We start from the raw sequence: 15,956 nt of genomic DNA on the forward strand, positions 1-15,956 counted from the left end.
GTTATTAATGGGGGTGTTAAATAAAATTTTGACATATAAAAATTTAAACAACAAAATAATACAATGAGTCATGGTCCCTAAACTATTGGTGACTAGGCTTAGTCCCTAAACTTTTGCCTAGAAAACACCTAAAGTGATGGAGGAGGGACCAAAAGTGTACAAAAAAGTTGACAGAGACAAAAAGTGCACAAATACAAAAGTTTAGGAACTGTATTTTACCTTTACTCGTACAAATGTACAATCATAGCATTAAATAAGTAATAACTAGCTACAAAAGAGTTTAGCTGCTAACTATCAACAACTTTGATTAGTGACACTAGCAAATATTAGCAGCAAAATATAAAGTGTAAAGATTAACAAAGTTTTGGCTTAGTGCAAGAAATAAAAGGAAGAATGGAATATTTCAATCTAAGGGTAGGTTCAATTCTTATCTATCATTCAATCATATATATATATATATATATAATGGACATCAGAAATAACACGTGTCTATTCCTGATGTTGTTTTTTCACTCCAAAGATACCCTTCTCTTTTTTCATTTTATTTTTTTTTTATTTTTTTGCCAATATATACTATCAACTACTTACTACTATAAATTTGCACAAAATATCACCATATCATATAACTGTAATAATTTTGATTCATGTATTTTCCATATTTATATTACAATATTTTCCCTATCTTTTACTTAGTATTTTTAAATTTTTAAATTAGAGTTGACAAATGTGTTGTGTCATGTCGTGTTATGTCCTAGTCTGAAATGAAACGGGTTAAGAAGCTTCAACACTAACCCAACCCAACCCATTTAATAAACATGTTGTGTCATGTTGACCCGTTTAATTAACAAGTCGGAAACTCTTGACACAAACCCGCTTTTTTCGTGTCACTGTTATGTCATGTTGTCGTGCTATATGAAAAAATATTAGCCTCGTTCAATAAATTTATCAAAATTCCCATAATTTATTAGCTTTTTTTCTTAGTCAGGTTGAGTCGTGTTAAAATATATTATAATTGTGTACTCTGTGAGGATATGACTTCAATCACGCTAGGGATTCGTTTGGGTAGCAGTCTATCACTCTTCAAGATATACCGTACTCCCTCCGTTTTTAAATAATTACTTCATTTTTTTCCGACCATTTTTAAATACTTATTCTATTTTCTTATTTGGAAATTTTTATAATATTTAATTAATTTCTCTCACATAGTAGACCCATTAATATATTTAATTAATTTCATGTTTTCTCTCCTTCAATATAATTATCTCCACTACTTTTTCTTTTTACAATTTTTTATTCTTTCACCTATCCCACTAACTCTATATTTTATTATATTCTTCAATTCTCCTAAAACTACGCGCATGGAGAAATGGAGCAAGTATTTTAAAACGGAGGGAGTAAATTTTTTTAACAAACCCACATCATCAATTATGCCAATTTTTGTAAAAAAAAAAAAAAAAAAAAAAAAAAAAAAAAAAAAAAAAAAAAAAAACCTTACTTCACCAAAATTCTTGTAATATCCACCTATAGTCCTCTTAGACCCCGGCCCGTTCACTATACCTAATTTTTACTGAACAAAAATTATTTTTATTGAATTGAAATTATTTTTGCTAAACTGAAAATATTATCTTTTTTTTTTACTGATTTTGTATTATAATTCTTCTTTAAATTTACTAATTTTTACTACATTGAAATTATTTTTATTGAATTGAACGAAATTATTTTTACTAAACTGAACTTATTTTTACTGAACTATAATTATTTTTGCTGAATATAATTTATTTTGCGGTGAAGTGAACAAGACCTTAGGATGAAAAATAAAAGGTGAATCCCTGAATGATAAATGTATGAAAGGTGAGTCCCCAAAATGTATTTTACTTGTTTGTTGGAGAATATAAATGATTAAGAGTGATAGTGAGGGAATAGTTTATGTAAAAGTAGAATATTAATAAATCATACCACCTCCTGTTATTTTTTAGTTAACATCTTTCATTTATCGCGCGTGCAAATGCGCAATTTTAACGATAATATATCTAATTATTAAACATCGTAAAATTATAAAAATTGAATATTTATAAATGTGTAAGAACTACTTGGCACTAAAGTATAGTCGTGTCGTATTGATTCATTTACTTAAACGTATAAGAACCACTTGTCATGCTATATGAAATAGTATCAACTTCTTCATTCAATATATTTATCAAAAATACCATAAATTATTGTTTTTGTAGGCAAGCTAATTTGTGTTACTTCCGCAGTTTGAAAGATATCGACACTAATCAACCTGTTTGATTAAACATATCATGTTCAATTTATATCACATTGTCGTATTGTATCGTAGCGTATCAATTTTTACCGATTTTACCTTCAACATCTCTTTTTTATATTTTTTTAGAGTACCTTCTAAAGTTGTTTAACTTATCTTGATTCTTGATACATGGAGCACCAAATTACCAATACCAAACATGTGTTCCCAATGCAATAGATTCGACGTACCATGTGCTAAATGTGATGACAAGTTGACAACCCTACTTTTTTTGAGTTATTTATTACTTGTACTCCAACAGGGCCGACAAACAAAAATTTGTCTTTGTTCTCTACATACTCTTATAAGAGAACTACTACCTTGGTTAACTATTATTTGCAACAAAGAAATATTTTATATCTCATAAATAATACCCCTTTGTTGCAAATAATAATTAACGGAGGTAGTATAAAACATATACTTTCACATATAATTCTTAAACCATTTTAAACTCAACACAAAATATTGCTACTTACTTATAATAAATGGATACTCTTAACTCAACACAAAAACAATATGTATATCTACCCTCCGTTCCCTTTTGTTCTTTACGTTTGGAATTATGCACGGTTGTTAAGAAATTGTGTAAAATTAAGGTGAATTGACATAAATTAATCATTCAAAGTACAATTATAGTTAAAAAAAGGAATATTGTACATCTGGGGTAAAAAAAAGTTGGAAGGATGTAGAAGAGAGATGAGAGAGAAAGTAATTATGAGTATTGAAAATCCATTAAAATATTATAAAAGGTACATATGCACATGAAAAGTGAAGGGCAATTGAGTGTTTAATTTGTAAAGCAAGGGTAATTTTGTCTAAAATCAATGACTTAAAAAGGAAATATCCTAAATGTAAAGAATAAAAAGAAACACCCTAAATGGAAATGTAAAAAACAAATGGGAACGGAGGGAGTACTAAAACTAGTAAAGTACATCATTTTGAAGAAGAGAGAAATGCATATAAGTAACTAAGATCATGATGACAATAGCTAAAACAGATTGACCTTCTAGTCAAAATATGAATTCCAAATCAAATCAACAATACATAATATCTGTTGAACCCAAAACTAGTTCATATAAAGGTGAAATAGGGCATAAGATAAGACAACCTAAGTAGTTTACAGATAGTACAAACACATGTTAAGCAAATTTTTAAAACATAAAGATACACAAACAAATTATAAACCATCAAACTCTAAGACTTCAATATGTTTGGAAACTCCAAGCCAGTACCAGCCAACTTTTCATCCATGGTTTGACTCAATCTTTCAACCATTTCCTCGCTTAGAAGGTTAACCCAATCCCCCACCTCACCTTTCCTAAATAAGCCCTTGTTATCAAAGTTTAGAATAGATTTTCCATCTTTGTTAACTTCCAAATTCTTCATATTTTGAAAACTACACAACTTTGTAATCTCCTCGACAACATGATCTCTCTTCTCTTGTGCTGAAAAAGGGCACCCTAAAAATTCGGCTAATCTCATAACTTGAAGATTCACATCCTCTTTCAGATCTTCATATTTAAAAAACATAACCTTTTGAGGTGAATTCAGACTTTTCTTCCAGTAACCCAACATATGATCCCAGTATGGACCATATCCTACTTGACTCATACAATACATATCAAAGGCCTCTTCTAATGAGAAAGGCCCAAGATTATTAGGCCTAATATTAGTCATAAAATGCCAAATTGATACAAAAGTGTCAAAAGGGTTCCTACATATGTAAACAACCTTGCAATTAGAGTTATTAATAATGGTTTTAGGCAAGGAGTTGTAAGGTACATGAGATGCAAAAAGCCTCGGAGAATCAAGATTTGATAAATTTGGAACTTGGTTATTTGCATAAACCTTGTACTCTAAGAATGGTACAAGGTCATGTGGGTTAGACCTTTGCAAGGGGTGGTCTATGGAGTTGACATCAAATCGACATCGATTTACTATCGTGAAAACAAGAGCTTTTAACCAAGTAGTGCCGGATTTTGGAATAGTAGCAACGATCACATCACTGTCTTGAGCTTCAAAGTGGGTTTGAGCTGAGATTATGGCTTGGATTTCTTTGGGTTGACACCAAAAACTTTGAAAAAGGTAGAGATTTGGAGTTCTCCATCCTTTAACTTTAGGAAGGGATAAAAGTAGTTCCTTGCAACTCTTTGTTATACCTTGGAACTCTTCTTCTTCTTGTTGTTCTTCTTCTTCCTTTGGGAAATTAAGAGTATCCATTTATGATAAGTAAGTAACAATATTTTGTGTTGAGTTTAAAATGGTTTAAGAATTATATGTGAAGTACATGTTTTATACTACCTTCATTAATTATTATTTGCAACAAAGAGGTATTATTTATGAAATATAAAATATTCCTTTGTTGCAAATAATAGTTAACGGAGGTAGTAGTTCACTTATAACAGAGTATGTAGAGAACAAAGACAAATTTTTGTTTGTCGGCCCTATTAGAGTACCAAGTAATAAATAACTCAAAAAAAGTAGGGTTGTCAGCTTGTCATCACATTTAGCACATGGTACGTCGAATCTATTGCATTGGGAACACATGTTTGGTATTGGTAATTTGGTGCTCCATGTATAAAGAGTCAAGATAAGTTAAACAACATTAGAAGAAACTCTAAAAAAAATAATACTCCCTTCATTTCAATTTGTTAGTCCCATATAATATTTTGAGCGTTTTAAAAAGATATACCCATATTGAATGTATTCTACTTTTAACTTAGTTTTATTTCCTATTTTATACATATTAAATTGTGATTGGTTAAATTAATGATTGTGCATTGATGACATGAGTCTAAGTAAAGAAATTATTCCCTTGAATTATGCAATTATACTTGACAATTTCCTAAAAAAACAAAAAAAAATTTAAATAAGGCAAAACTATTTATGAATTGTTTTTGACTTTAATGTTAGATTCCAAATATTCTTCTTTTCTTATTTTATGTGATAGATTCCATATGGGACTATCATATTGAAACGGAGGGAGTAAAAAAAAAAAAAGATACAATACGATAATATTATATTAATCGAACATGATATGTTTAATTAAATAGGTTGAATAATGTCGGTATCTTTCAAAATGCGAAATGTTTAATTAAATAGGTTGAATAATGTCGGTATCTTTCAAAATGCGAAAGTAACACAACTCAACTTGTCTAAAAAAACAATAATTTATGGTATTTTTGATAAATATATTGAATGAAGAAGTTGATACTATTTCATATAGCATGACAAGTGGTTCTTATACGTTTAAGTAAATGAATCAATACGACACGACTATACTTTAGTGCCAAGTAGTTCTTACACATTTATAAATATTCAATTTTTATAATTTTACGATGTTTAATAATTAGATATATTATCGTTAAAATTGCGCATTTGCACGCGCGATAAATGAAAGATGTTAACTAAAAAATAACAGGAGGTGGTATGATTTATTAATATTCTACTTTTACATAAACTATTCCCTCACTATCACTCTTAATCATTTATATTCTCCAACAAACAAGTAAAATACATTTTGGGGACTCACCTTTCATACATTTATCATTCAGGGATTCACCTTTTATTTTTCATCCTAAGGTCTTGTTCACTTCACCGCAAAATAAATTATATTCAGCAAAAATAATTATAGTTCAGTAAAAATAAGTTCAGTTTAGTAAAAATAATTTCGTTCAATTCAATAAAAATAATTTCAATGTAGTAAAAATTAGTAAATTTAAAGAAGAAATATAATAGAAAATCAGTAATATATATATATATATATATATAAGTTTAGCAAAAATAATTTCAGTTCAGTAAAAATAATTTTTGTTTAGTAAAAATTAGGTAAAGTGAACGGGCCGGGTTCTAAGAGGACTATCGGTGGATATTACAAGAATTTTGGTGAAGTAAGTGTATTTTATTTTTTTTTTTACAAAAACTGGCATAATTGATGAGGTGGGTTTGTTAAAAAAATTTACTCCCTCCGTTTTTAAATACTTGCTTCATTTCTCCATGCGCGTAGTTTTAGGAGAATTGAAGAATATAATAAAATATGGAGCTAGTGGGATAGGTGAAAGAATAAAAAATTGTAAAAAGAAAAAGTAGTTGAGAGAAAACATGAAATTAATTAAATATATTAATGGTGGGTCCACTCTGTGAGAGAAATTAATTAAATATTATAAAGATTTCCAAATAAGAAAATGGAACAACTATTTAAAAATGGTTGAAAAAAAAAGTGAAGTAATTATTTAAAAACGGAGGGAGTACGGTATATCTTGAAGAGTGATAGACAGCTACCCAAACGAATCCCTAGCGTGATTGAAGTCATATCCTCGCTGAATGCCTGAATCCTAACGACAAACGAGGAAGGACAGATCTTTCTACGAAGGCTATTATCGCGAGATAGGATTCTTTGCTGAAGAGCTGAAGTTTTTAAAGTGTTATTTAAGAAATTAATTTTTTATTAAGGTATGGGGCAAAGCTGTCCTATACCAGGTAATGGGATATACTTCCTCATATATCTTGATCTCATTTATACAATTCACCTATTCGATCTCTTCTTATTCTATATAAATTTTTCTATTACTATTAAATATATATATATATATATATATATATATATATATATATATATATATATATATATATATATATATATATATATATATATATATATATATATTATATAATTTAAAACACGTCTTTCTAATTTTATGATAAAAGATTCTACAGGGTTATTTGTGTAATTCATATTCTTTACTTCTTTTTTTCCTACTATATGTAAGAGCATCTCCAATGGTATTAAAAAAGGATCTGCATGCAAATTAAATTAAATTGTAAGCATGTAGCTTACCATTGGAGTGACAATAAATGGTTCATCCTGGTTGCTTGATTTTCTATAGAAAGGTTCATCCTCTTATATTATGACATGTGTACGATAGAAATTTATTTATTTTTTAATTTATTTTTCCAAGCTATAATATTCTATTGCTCAACATTGGAACACTTTGTAGCTTAAAAGAATTAGCTTGAAATTTTGATGTATCAAGGTAAGCTACAAGCCTTTGTAGCTTATCATTAGAGATGCTCTAATTGAATATGTATTACAATATACTCCCTTTTTTATTATTTTTTTAATCAAAGACTATTTTGCTGAACAAAAATTATTTTTGATGAACTGAACTTATTTTTACTGAACTGAACTTAATTTTACTGAACTTAAATTATTTTTACTGAACTGAAATTTTACTGATTTTCTATTATAATTCTTCTTTAAGAAAACTGAATTGTACTGAACTGAACTTATTTTTACTAAACTGAAATTATTTTTACTTAAGGTGAACAGAACAGGGCCTTACTCTATTGTGTTTAAAATTTCATGTTACTCACTCACAAAATTATATATATATATATATATATATATATATATATATATATATATATATATATATATATATATATATATATATATATATATATATATATATGGCTTAAGAAGAATTTTTAATTTTTTTTTCTAATTTGAAATGATTGAAATAATCTGTTGGAGTTGGAGAAGATTGATTATTTTGTTTGTGAAAAAGAATTAAATATGTCTCTGGAAAGCAAAGTAACTACGTAGTAGAGCACTAGAGCCGCCAATAACTCTTTGATTAATATATATTAAGAATTTTAGGAAGCTAGTAAGCACTTCCTTGTGGTGACAGTTGTATTAAAACACATTTAGAAATTGAAGTAGTTTTGTAATTTGTAGTGGGCGAAATTTTTAATTAAATGATCGGAAGTCCCTTAATGATGGAAAAAGAAAGGTGAGTCCCCAAATGATGAAAAGTATTGATTCCCAATGGAAAAAAAAAGTATTGGTGAACTCTATAAATGCATTTTTACTCTCCAACAAACCCTAATTACATAATATTTTACTCCGCAATAAATATAACTCAATCACATAAAACTGTGCATGAGTCAAAGAGTTTCATGCAAAAAAAATGAGGGAGTAGTTATTTTTTAAAAAATGAGGGAGTAGTTACTTTTAAAAAAACAATGAATAATTATTTTTTACAAAAACAAACAATGAATAATTATTGAGATAGGAATGTTGCATAATTGGAGATTTAAAATCGGTTTTAATTCATTTTTGATTGGCCCCTATTAATATTGATAATTGAGTGATTTAATATTTTAATTGGCGTGAATGAGCTAAATTAGGTGAAAAATTACGCGGCTAGGCCCAGCCAGAAATGCTCGACCGCAAAAGAATTAGCAAAAGTTTTTGATTCGTAATTGAATATTATTTTTTTTATTCGTAATTGAATATGGAGTAGGTAGTAGCACATGGAGTCATGGAATTTGCCTAAAACATGCTTAGTAGTTAGAACAGCTGTTAGGCCGTAGTCATTAACACTCTACTTGATCGACTTGACCACTACTGATTAGGACCAAACTAAATTAATTTTTTTTTATATAAACAATCTAAAAATATAGCTGACGATTTCTTTATTAAATAAAGAATTACGAAAGATAAGTTAGATATAAAATGATGTAAAAAATGAACAAAATTGTGTTTAGAAATTTTTTTTTATAGTTATAAAAAAATTCGTGTTAAAGATATGCCATTTTTTTAAGTAATTATATTGATTGTATAAGGTTAGGGAAATTGTTTCAAAAAAAAAAAAAAAAAAAAAAAGGTTAGGGAAATAATTTTGTATAAGATTTGTTTCTTATACAAATTTTTTTTTTTTAAAAAAAAAAAAAAAAAACTAAATTAAAAACACACCAGACAATTACACGTGTCATTGCTGGTGTGTCTTTAAGTATACTAGATATAAGCCCGTGCTATGCACGGTTTTTTCTATAAATAAATCTCATGAAAAAATAACACGTTTATGATATTTTAATTAATATACTATTATCTATGAAAAAGATAATTTTTATCATAATATTTATGTGATAATGTGCCTTTATCAATCGAATTATTATGTTATTTAAAGAATGATTTTATCAGTTAAATCACATAATATTTTAATAAAATTATTGATTACTATTAGAAAAAATAATTTTTTTTATTAATTACGTGATTCAACCCGCCTATGGGTTTTAGTTATTTTTTGTTTTTTTTTTAAGTTATAAAACTTGTGTGTTTCTATATCCGATTTGTTACATTATTTTATTGATACAACTTCATACGATGTACGAATAATGAAGAGTGTATTTTTCTGTTTTGGGTGATACTCCAATTGGTTTTAATGTGAAACAGTACCTTGGTTTTTTTTAGTGCCACATGTTGAGATATTAGGGATAAGACTGTGTACTATATATGACGGTTCTAATTTTTTTTTTTTTTTTTTGGAAGAAATTAAATGCCCCAGATTTTATTCATAGGGAATCAAAATCCAAAATTAAATACAATCAAGTAAAATACTAAACAAAAAACGGTTACCGGTGTCGCATGGAAGGCAATGAGAACTCATGTGCAACCTTATTACCATCCTTATGAATGAAACTCCAATATATATACTCTAGCAAAGAACAAACCTGATAGATAATTAGATATCATCCAAAAATAATTTACCTACAAAACAAAATAAAAATAGTACTAAAAAATTAACAATTATTGTAGGCACTCAAATGTGTCTCCCCAAAATCAAACCCGGTGATGAGTACCTTTCACGTCGAATCATAATCGAATGAAGTGAAAGTGTGGAAAGTTTAGTGTTGTGGATAGTTTTATTTCTTTTCTCTTCTCTCTGTTTTTGAAAACTTATTTTAAGAAAACAGCCAATCCAGTTTGGTTGGTCCATGATATGGGTCCAATAGTAGTGTAGTTGGATGGGGCTTGACAACAATAGGTCTATGGTAGACCCTGGTCCATCTAATATAGGTGGACCACTAGCCCAAATACTACAATCCATCATCACAAACACATTACAAATAAAGCGGCCCAACCTCTCCTTTCTTTCTTTCCACTCCAACAACACTCTGACATAATAAATTCTGAACTTATAGCCATCAACACAAACACTACGAAAAATTCTCGTTTCTCTCTCCTCTGAAAATTCAAGCATAGCCATGGATGAAAAGCAAGAAAACAATGTAGAAAGGTAAATAAAATTTCTGAACTTATACTTTCTTTAAATTTCTTTGAATTTCGTTCGTAGTTGTTATAATTTATTAAAATTTCATTCGTAGTTTTTGTAAATTGGGTATAATTTTTGAACAATATTCACATTTTAGGGACCCAAATTCTTCTGATAGTGATGAAGATCAATTGTAAGTAAATTAAAACCCTATATAATTGTTGAATTTTGAAATTAAATGATGAATTTAAACCCTAAGTTATTTGAACAGGACAATTTCTCAAATCTGAAACAAAAGGAAGAAGAAATTGGATATAACAAGTCCAATTGTTGATCCAAAGATTTTAAAAGAGATATAGACAAGCAACATTTAGAAAATGGAGAAACCGGGTAAATCATAGGCTCAAATATTTTGTGTTTTTAGTTCATATAATTCGTAATTGCCGTTCAAATGATTTGTGGTTTTAGTACATATAATATGTGATTATCGTTCAAATATTTTGTGGTTTTAGTTTATATATTTCGTGCTTACTGTTCAAAAATTGATATTGTTATTTTTTAAAATAAGAAGCATTTATTTTATAAGTTCAAATGTTTTGTGTTTTTAGTTCATATAATTAGTGATTATTGTTCAAATATATTGTGGTTCTAGTTCATATAATTTTTTTTTATCAATGTTCAAATATTTTGTGGTTTTAGTTCATATAATTTGTTATTACTGTTCAAATGTTTTATGGTTTTATCTCATATAATTTGTGATTCCTGTTCAAATTTTGATATTGTTATTTTTTAATCCAAGAAGCATTTGTTTTATTACAGCAACCAATCTGAACTTCAACCCAAATCCACCACCCAACACCAATTCAAGAAGCTGAGAATCAAGCTCAAAAGGAGGCTGAGAATCAAGCTAAAAAGGAAAGTCAAAAGGAGACTGAAAATCAAGCTAAAAAGGAAGCTCAAAAGAAGGCTAAGAAAGAGTCTCAAAAGAAGAAAGTTCAGAAGAAGCAAGAAAATGTTAAGAAGAAGAGAGAGGAAGTTCAGAAGAGTGAAATTAAGGAGAAAAAAAAAAAAAGAAAAGAAGAGATAATGTTGATAATTTCTTTGATCTAGACAATGTTGTGGATCTAAATTATGATCGAAAAAGAAGTAAAAAAAATCAGATTAAATAGGGAAGAGTGATCTTATAAAGAAGGAAAAAAAAAGTTAAGATAGCGGGATTTGAAGAACAAGGTGAAGTTGAAGTTGTGTTTAATTAAGAGAAGAGTGTGTTTAATGCCTGGTTCACATAGGATAGGTGGACCAGGGTCTATGTAAGAATTTGTAGCTTGACAAGAGCTTTCCAACGATATATTATAAGCCCAATTCCGATGAATATCGAGGAAGTTATGGCCAATTTACTGAACTGGGCCCGGTTTGAGTCTTATATGTAGAGATGGCAATGGATCGGATTCGGATCGGGTGGAGCTTCACCCGCATCCATCCATTACTCTAATCGCTCCATCCACATCCATCCATCACCCGCTTCACCCATCACCCATATCCATCCGTCCATCATCCGCGGATGAAACGGGTGGAGCGGATGACTAATGGATGAGTATTAAAGTTGAAAAAAACTCAGATAACTTTAATTTTCGGTTATTTGTACAATAGTTTTATTAATTTTATTAATTAAAAAGGAAAAAATAACAATATATTGTTTGAAAAATTAATTTGCAACAAAAAAATACATATAATTTTCTTGCACATTTCAGATTTTATTATTAAAATTCTTAGATTAAAAAATTAATATATGTTAAACGGGTGGGTGGATGATTAGCGGGTGAAAAATGTATCATCCATATCCGATCCGATCCATCATCCGCTTCATCCGTCACCCGCTTTTCATCCATTTAATTCGGGTTTTCATCCATTTATTTATTGCGGGTGGAGCGGGTTAGTGGATATCCACTTAATATTGACATCCCTACTTATATGCGGCCTAATGATCTAGAGGAGGGCCTAATATGATTTATCATTCCTAATGCAATTAGGAATGATTTTAGTCTTCTAGATTCTTCTAGAAGGTTCTTTTCATTCCTAATTCAATTAGCATTGATAAATTGACTTTTGTTGACTTTTCAGAGTTTTAATTAAAATCAAAGAGCATTTTTGAGGAAAAAATACGATTTTATCCTCCTGTACGGTAATTTTTATCTGATTTTAGAAAACGCGTGAATTTCTGAAATCAACGCCAAACGCCAGCTGTAGCGCCTGGCGCCAGCCTTGGCGCTAGTGTTGGCGCCTGGCGCCAACAGCCAGCGTTGGCGCTGGTTCGTTTTTCTGTGCGCCAATGCTCTGTTTTGTTAATTTTATCTTTTTAGCTGATTTTTCTATAAATAACGTATTAAAAACTCCGTTTTCATTCACCTACAACCAGTTTTCATTCGCAATCATCAATTCTCTCATTCTCTTCTCATTCACCATCTCTCTCTCTCTTTCTTTCTAAACTTGCTTTTTACATACAAAATTCCGCATTCATTAGATCTAGATACACCTAGCTATATTCGAAGTTGCCTTCGCCCTAGACGTGAAAGGTTTAATTTCTGAGGGTTTGGTCCCAAATCTCTCTTTCAATTATTTAATTTAATTGTTTGTTTATTATTTTCCTTGAAGTTACTAACGTGTGTATTTTGTTATTAGAAAGAGATACGAGGCATCAAAGTAAGTACTTTAATGGTTTTTATTGATATTATGATGTAGAAATCATGTTTAAATTGTTATTATGATATTCCTAGTATCATGTCTAGGGTAAATTTAATATTAAATATGATTGTTACGATGCTTCCTATGTTCTTCCTAATATTTATGATTGTTAGTATCATGTTAGGGCTAAAAATTTGATTTTTATTTCTTAGTGACATGTTAGGGTTTGTTATTAATCTTGTTCGTATCATGCCTAGGATCTTGCTATTATTATGCTTTAGCGTTGATATGATTATTTTAATCATGATTATTATTATTAATTATGATTGTTATTATGATGATTATTTTTAATTATGATTGTTATGATTATGATAATTATTTTGATTATTATTATGTTGCTTGATGCTTATTTATTTTTATTCCTTGATCACACCTTTTATGCATGTTTAAAGGGAATTGGTACTTGTAATCACGCTTAATAAGATAATTAATAATCTTGTTTATGGTTAATTTGATTATATTTCAAGTGATCGCCAATAATAGTTTTATTTGTGCATTAATATTCAACCAACATAGATAAACAGGTTTAGGGCTAAACCTATTGATTGCATGTTAGTCAGAAAACGCACATGAATACGATCAGAATAAAGTAGAGGCCTATTATTAGGGCAGATTCAATCTCTTTTAGGTTGGATTTGTACCTTCATCCCCGAACCCTTATTTGGTTCTAGACCCTATGGAGTTGACGATTTCTTGGATCGTTAAGGGGTGTAACCTTCACCCTGTGAACGGTTTACAAGTTCCTAAAACTTGTTGGCGACTCTTTTACTCTATCTTCTTCCCTTTTGGACGCCACCGTACTTAAGTGTATGATCATAGTGGGGTTCAAGCATGGGGGTTAACGCTTGAAATTTATTTCCCACAATTATATAAACAAATTTATCAATAACCATGCAGTTATTATTTAAATTTATTTGCATGAGAAAGATTTAAAAAGAATAAACATAAAATATAATTAAATTGAAAATTGTGAAACAAAAACGTTAAAAAGATTTACATTAACTATGCAAAAATCATTTACCTATTTTTTGCAAAATGTATGATCATGGCGTTCCAGGACACCCTAGTCTTATTCTCTAAGCGGTCAAACAATTTCACCGCCTTAAACATAGATTAATTTTTACATTTCGAATACATGGAAATCAAGGAATTCGATAGATACATTAGATCCAGATCCTATTTGATCCGACATTCTATAGATGACCATACCTCCTCTATATACAGAATATTCTCATCATATTGGTTCTTGAGTTCTTGACTGGCTCTTTTAAGTTTCTTTGGCTATAAAGTAGTTGACACTTGGGATAATAATCTCATAAACTATATGTTTATTTATGTGGCATGGGTATGTTGGATTATCATTAGATAGTTAGATGGTTATATAGGATTGAAAAAGTGATAAATTTCAACTCGTTATAATTTTTTTTATCATTAATATGATAATTTTGTTCTTGATTAGCAGTTTTTCTCTGCAAGATAAAAAAGAAGATATTTATTGGATTTTTTAATATATATGTGTATTTATATATCTCTAATATCATTCGTTCATTTTGCTTATGTGGCGATTGATTTTTTTAATTCTAAAAGAAAATGTGAATCTTATTTTTCATTGGTTGAATTGATGCTTTTGCTTATGTGGCGCTCCAAATGCTTTCGAAAAATGCCTACTTTATATATATATATATATATATATATATATATATATATATATATATATATATTAGATTGTTATTGATTGATTGATGATTTATTTGTTTTACGATTGTTATCACCTTATTTTCACTTATTTCATACAAAAAAAAAAAAAAAAATTAAAAAAAAAATCTACTTGTATTACATAAATATATATAATATAATATAAACAAATATCTAATAAGTTTAGATTATTTAGATAAGCTTACAATTTATGACAAAAGCTATTAGACTATTTACATTTAGGTGTAAAAAGGTTGATCCCTTCAAAAAAAAAAAAAAGGTATAAAAAGGTTGAGTTAAGTTGATATCATAATTGAAAAATCGAGTAAAGACAACAATGAGGAGTGTAACCTAATCAAAACCCTACAAGGCTACAAATATTAAGAACTGGAAAGTGACATATTTTCATATTGTAAGATCCATACTGGGATTATAACATCCATTATTGCATATTTTGTTATTGTAGTTGTTGTTCTTGCTATTACAGTATAATGTTTGGCTATATAACTACTACAACCTACAACAACTACAACTTATAACTAATACAATAACACTTTTCCTACAAATTATATATTAAAAAAAATTTTAAAAAAAGAAAGAAAATCTCCATTATTATAAGGAAATATTGTTAAAAATAATTCCAACTTCGTTATATTCTCTTTTAATAATTCCAACTTTGAATTATTCTGGAATAATCCAAACTTTAGAGGATGTTTACTTTCTCAATCCCAATTACCTCCTAATTGTTTTATTTAAATAATTGAAAAAAAAAAATCAACCCCCTCTTGTTCCCCTTCCTTCTTCCTCGATCCACACATAAATTAGCCCTACTTCGTTCCTGTTCTTGTTCGCCGAAGCCAACCTCACCCCTTCCCAACCGAACAATCACATATATCCCTACTCCCTTCCCTAAGTTCTCTTTCCCTTCCCCCCATTGAAATTGGCATCAAGGTTTTTTTTAAAACTTGAATGTTGTTCTACATATTCTAAGGTAGGGTGGGGATTGGGCGGGTTTTGGGGTGGAGGAAGTTTTACTGTTTTAGGGTTGGAGTGGGATTCGATTAAGAGGTTGGGCTTTCAACATATCATTTGAGATGTCCAAAATTCATCCGACTTGACTTGAAAGTTGCTTAATCCATAATTCGACATGTATAGACACA

At 29.0% G+C, this 15,956-nt stretch overlaps 1 protein-coding gene across 1 annotated transcript; it reads right to left on the bottom strand.

The window, feature by feature from the left end:
- Positions 1 to 2,996: 2,996 nt before the first annotated feature.
- Positions 2,997 to 4,582, bottom strand: LOC110717203 (cytosolic sulfotransferase 15-like). The gene has a single exon (XM_021895852.1). The coding sequence runs from the start codon at positions 4,520 to 4,522 to the stop codon at positions 3,497 to 3,499; it is 1,026 nt and encodes a 341-aa protein (XP_021751544.1). The 5' UTR covers positions 4,523 to 4,582; the 3' UTR covers positions 2,997 to 3,496.
- Positions 4,583 to 15,956: the final 11,374 nt, after the last annotated feature.

The sequence above is a fragment of the Chenopodium quinoa genome, unplaced genomic scaffold (genome assembly GCF_001683475.1).
Source record: "Chenopodium quinoa cultivar QQ74 unplaced genomic scaffold, ASM168347v1, whole genome shotgun sequence".
Taxonomy (NCBI): domain Eukaryota; kingdom Viridiplantae; phylum Streptophyta; class Magnoliopsida; order Caryophyllales; family Amaranthaceae; genus Chenopodium; species Chenopodium quinoa.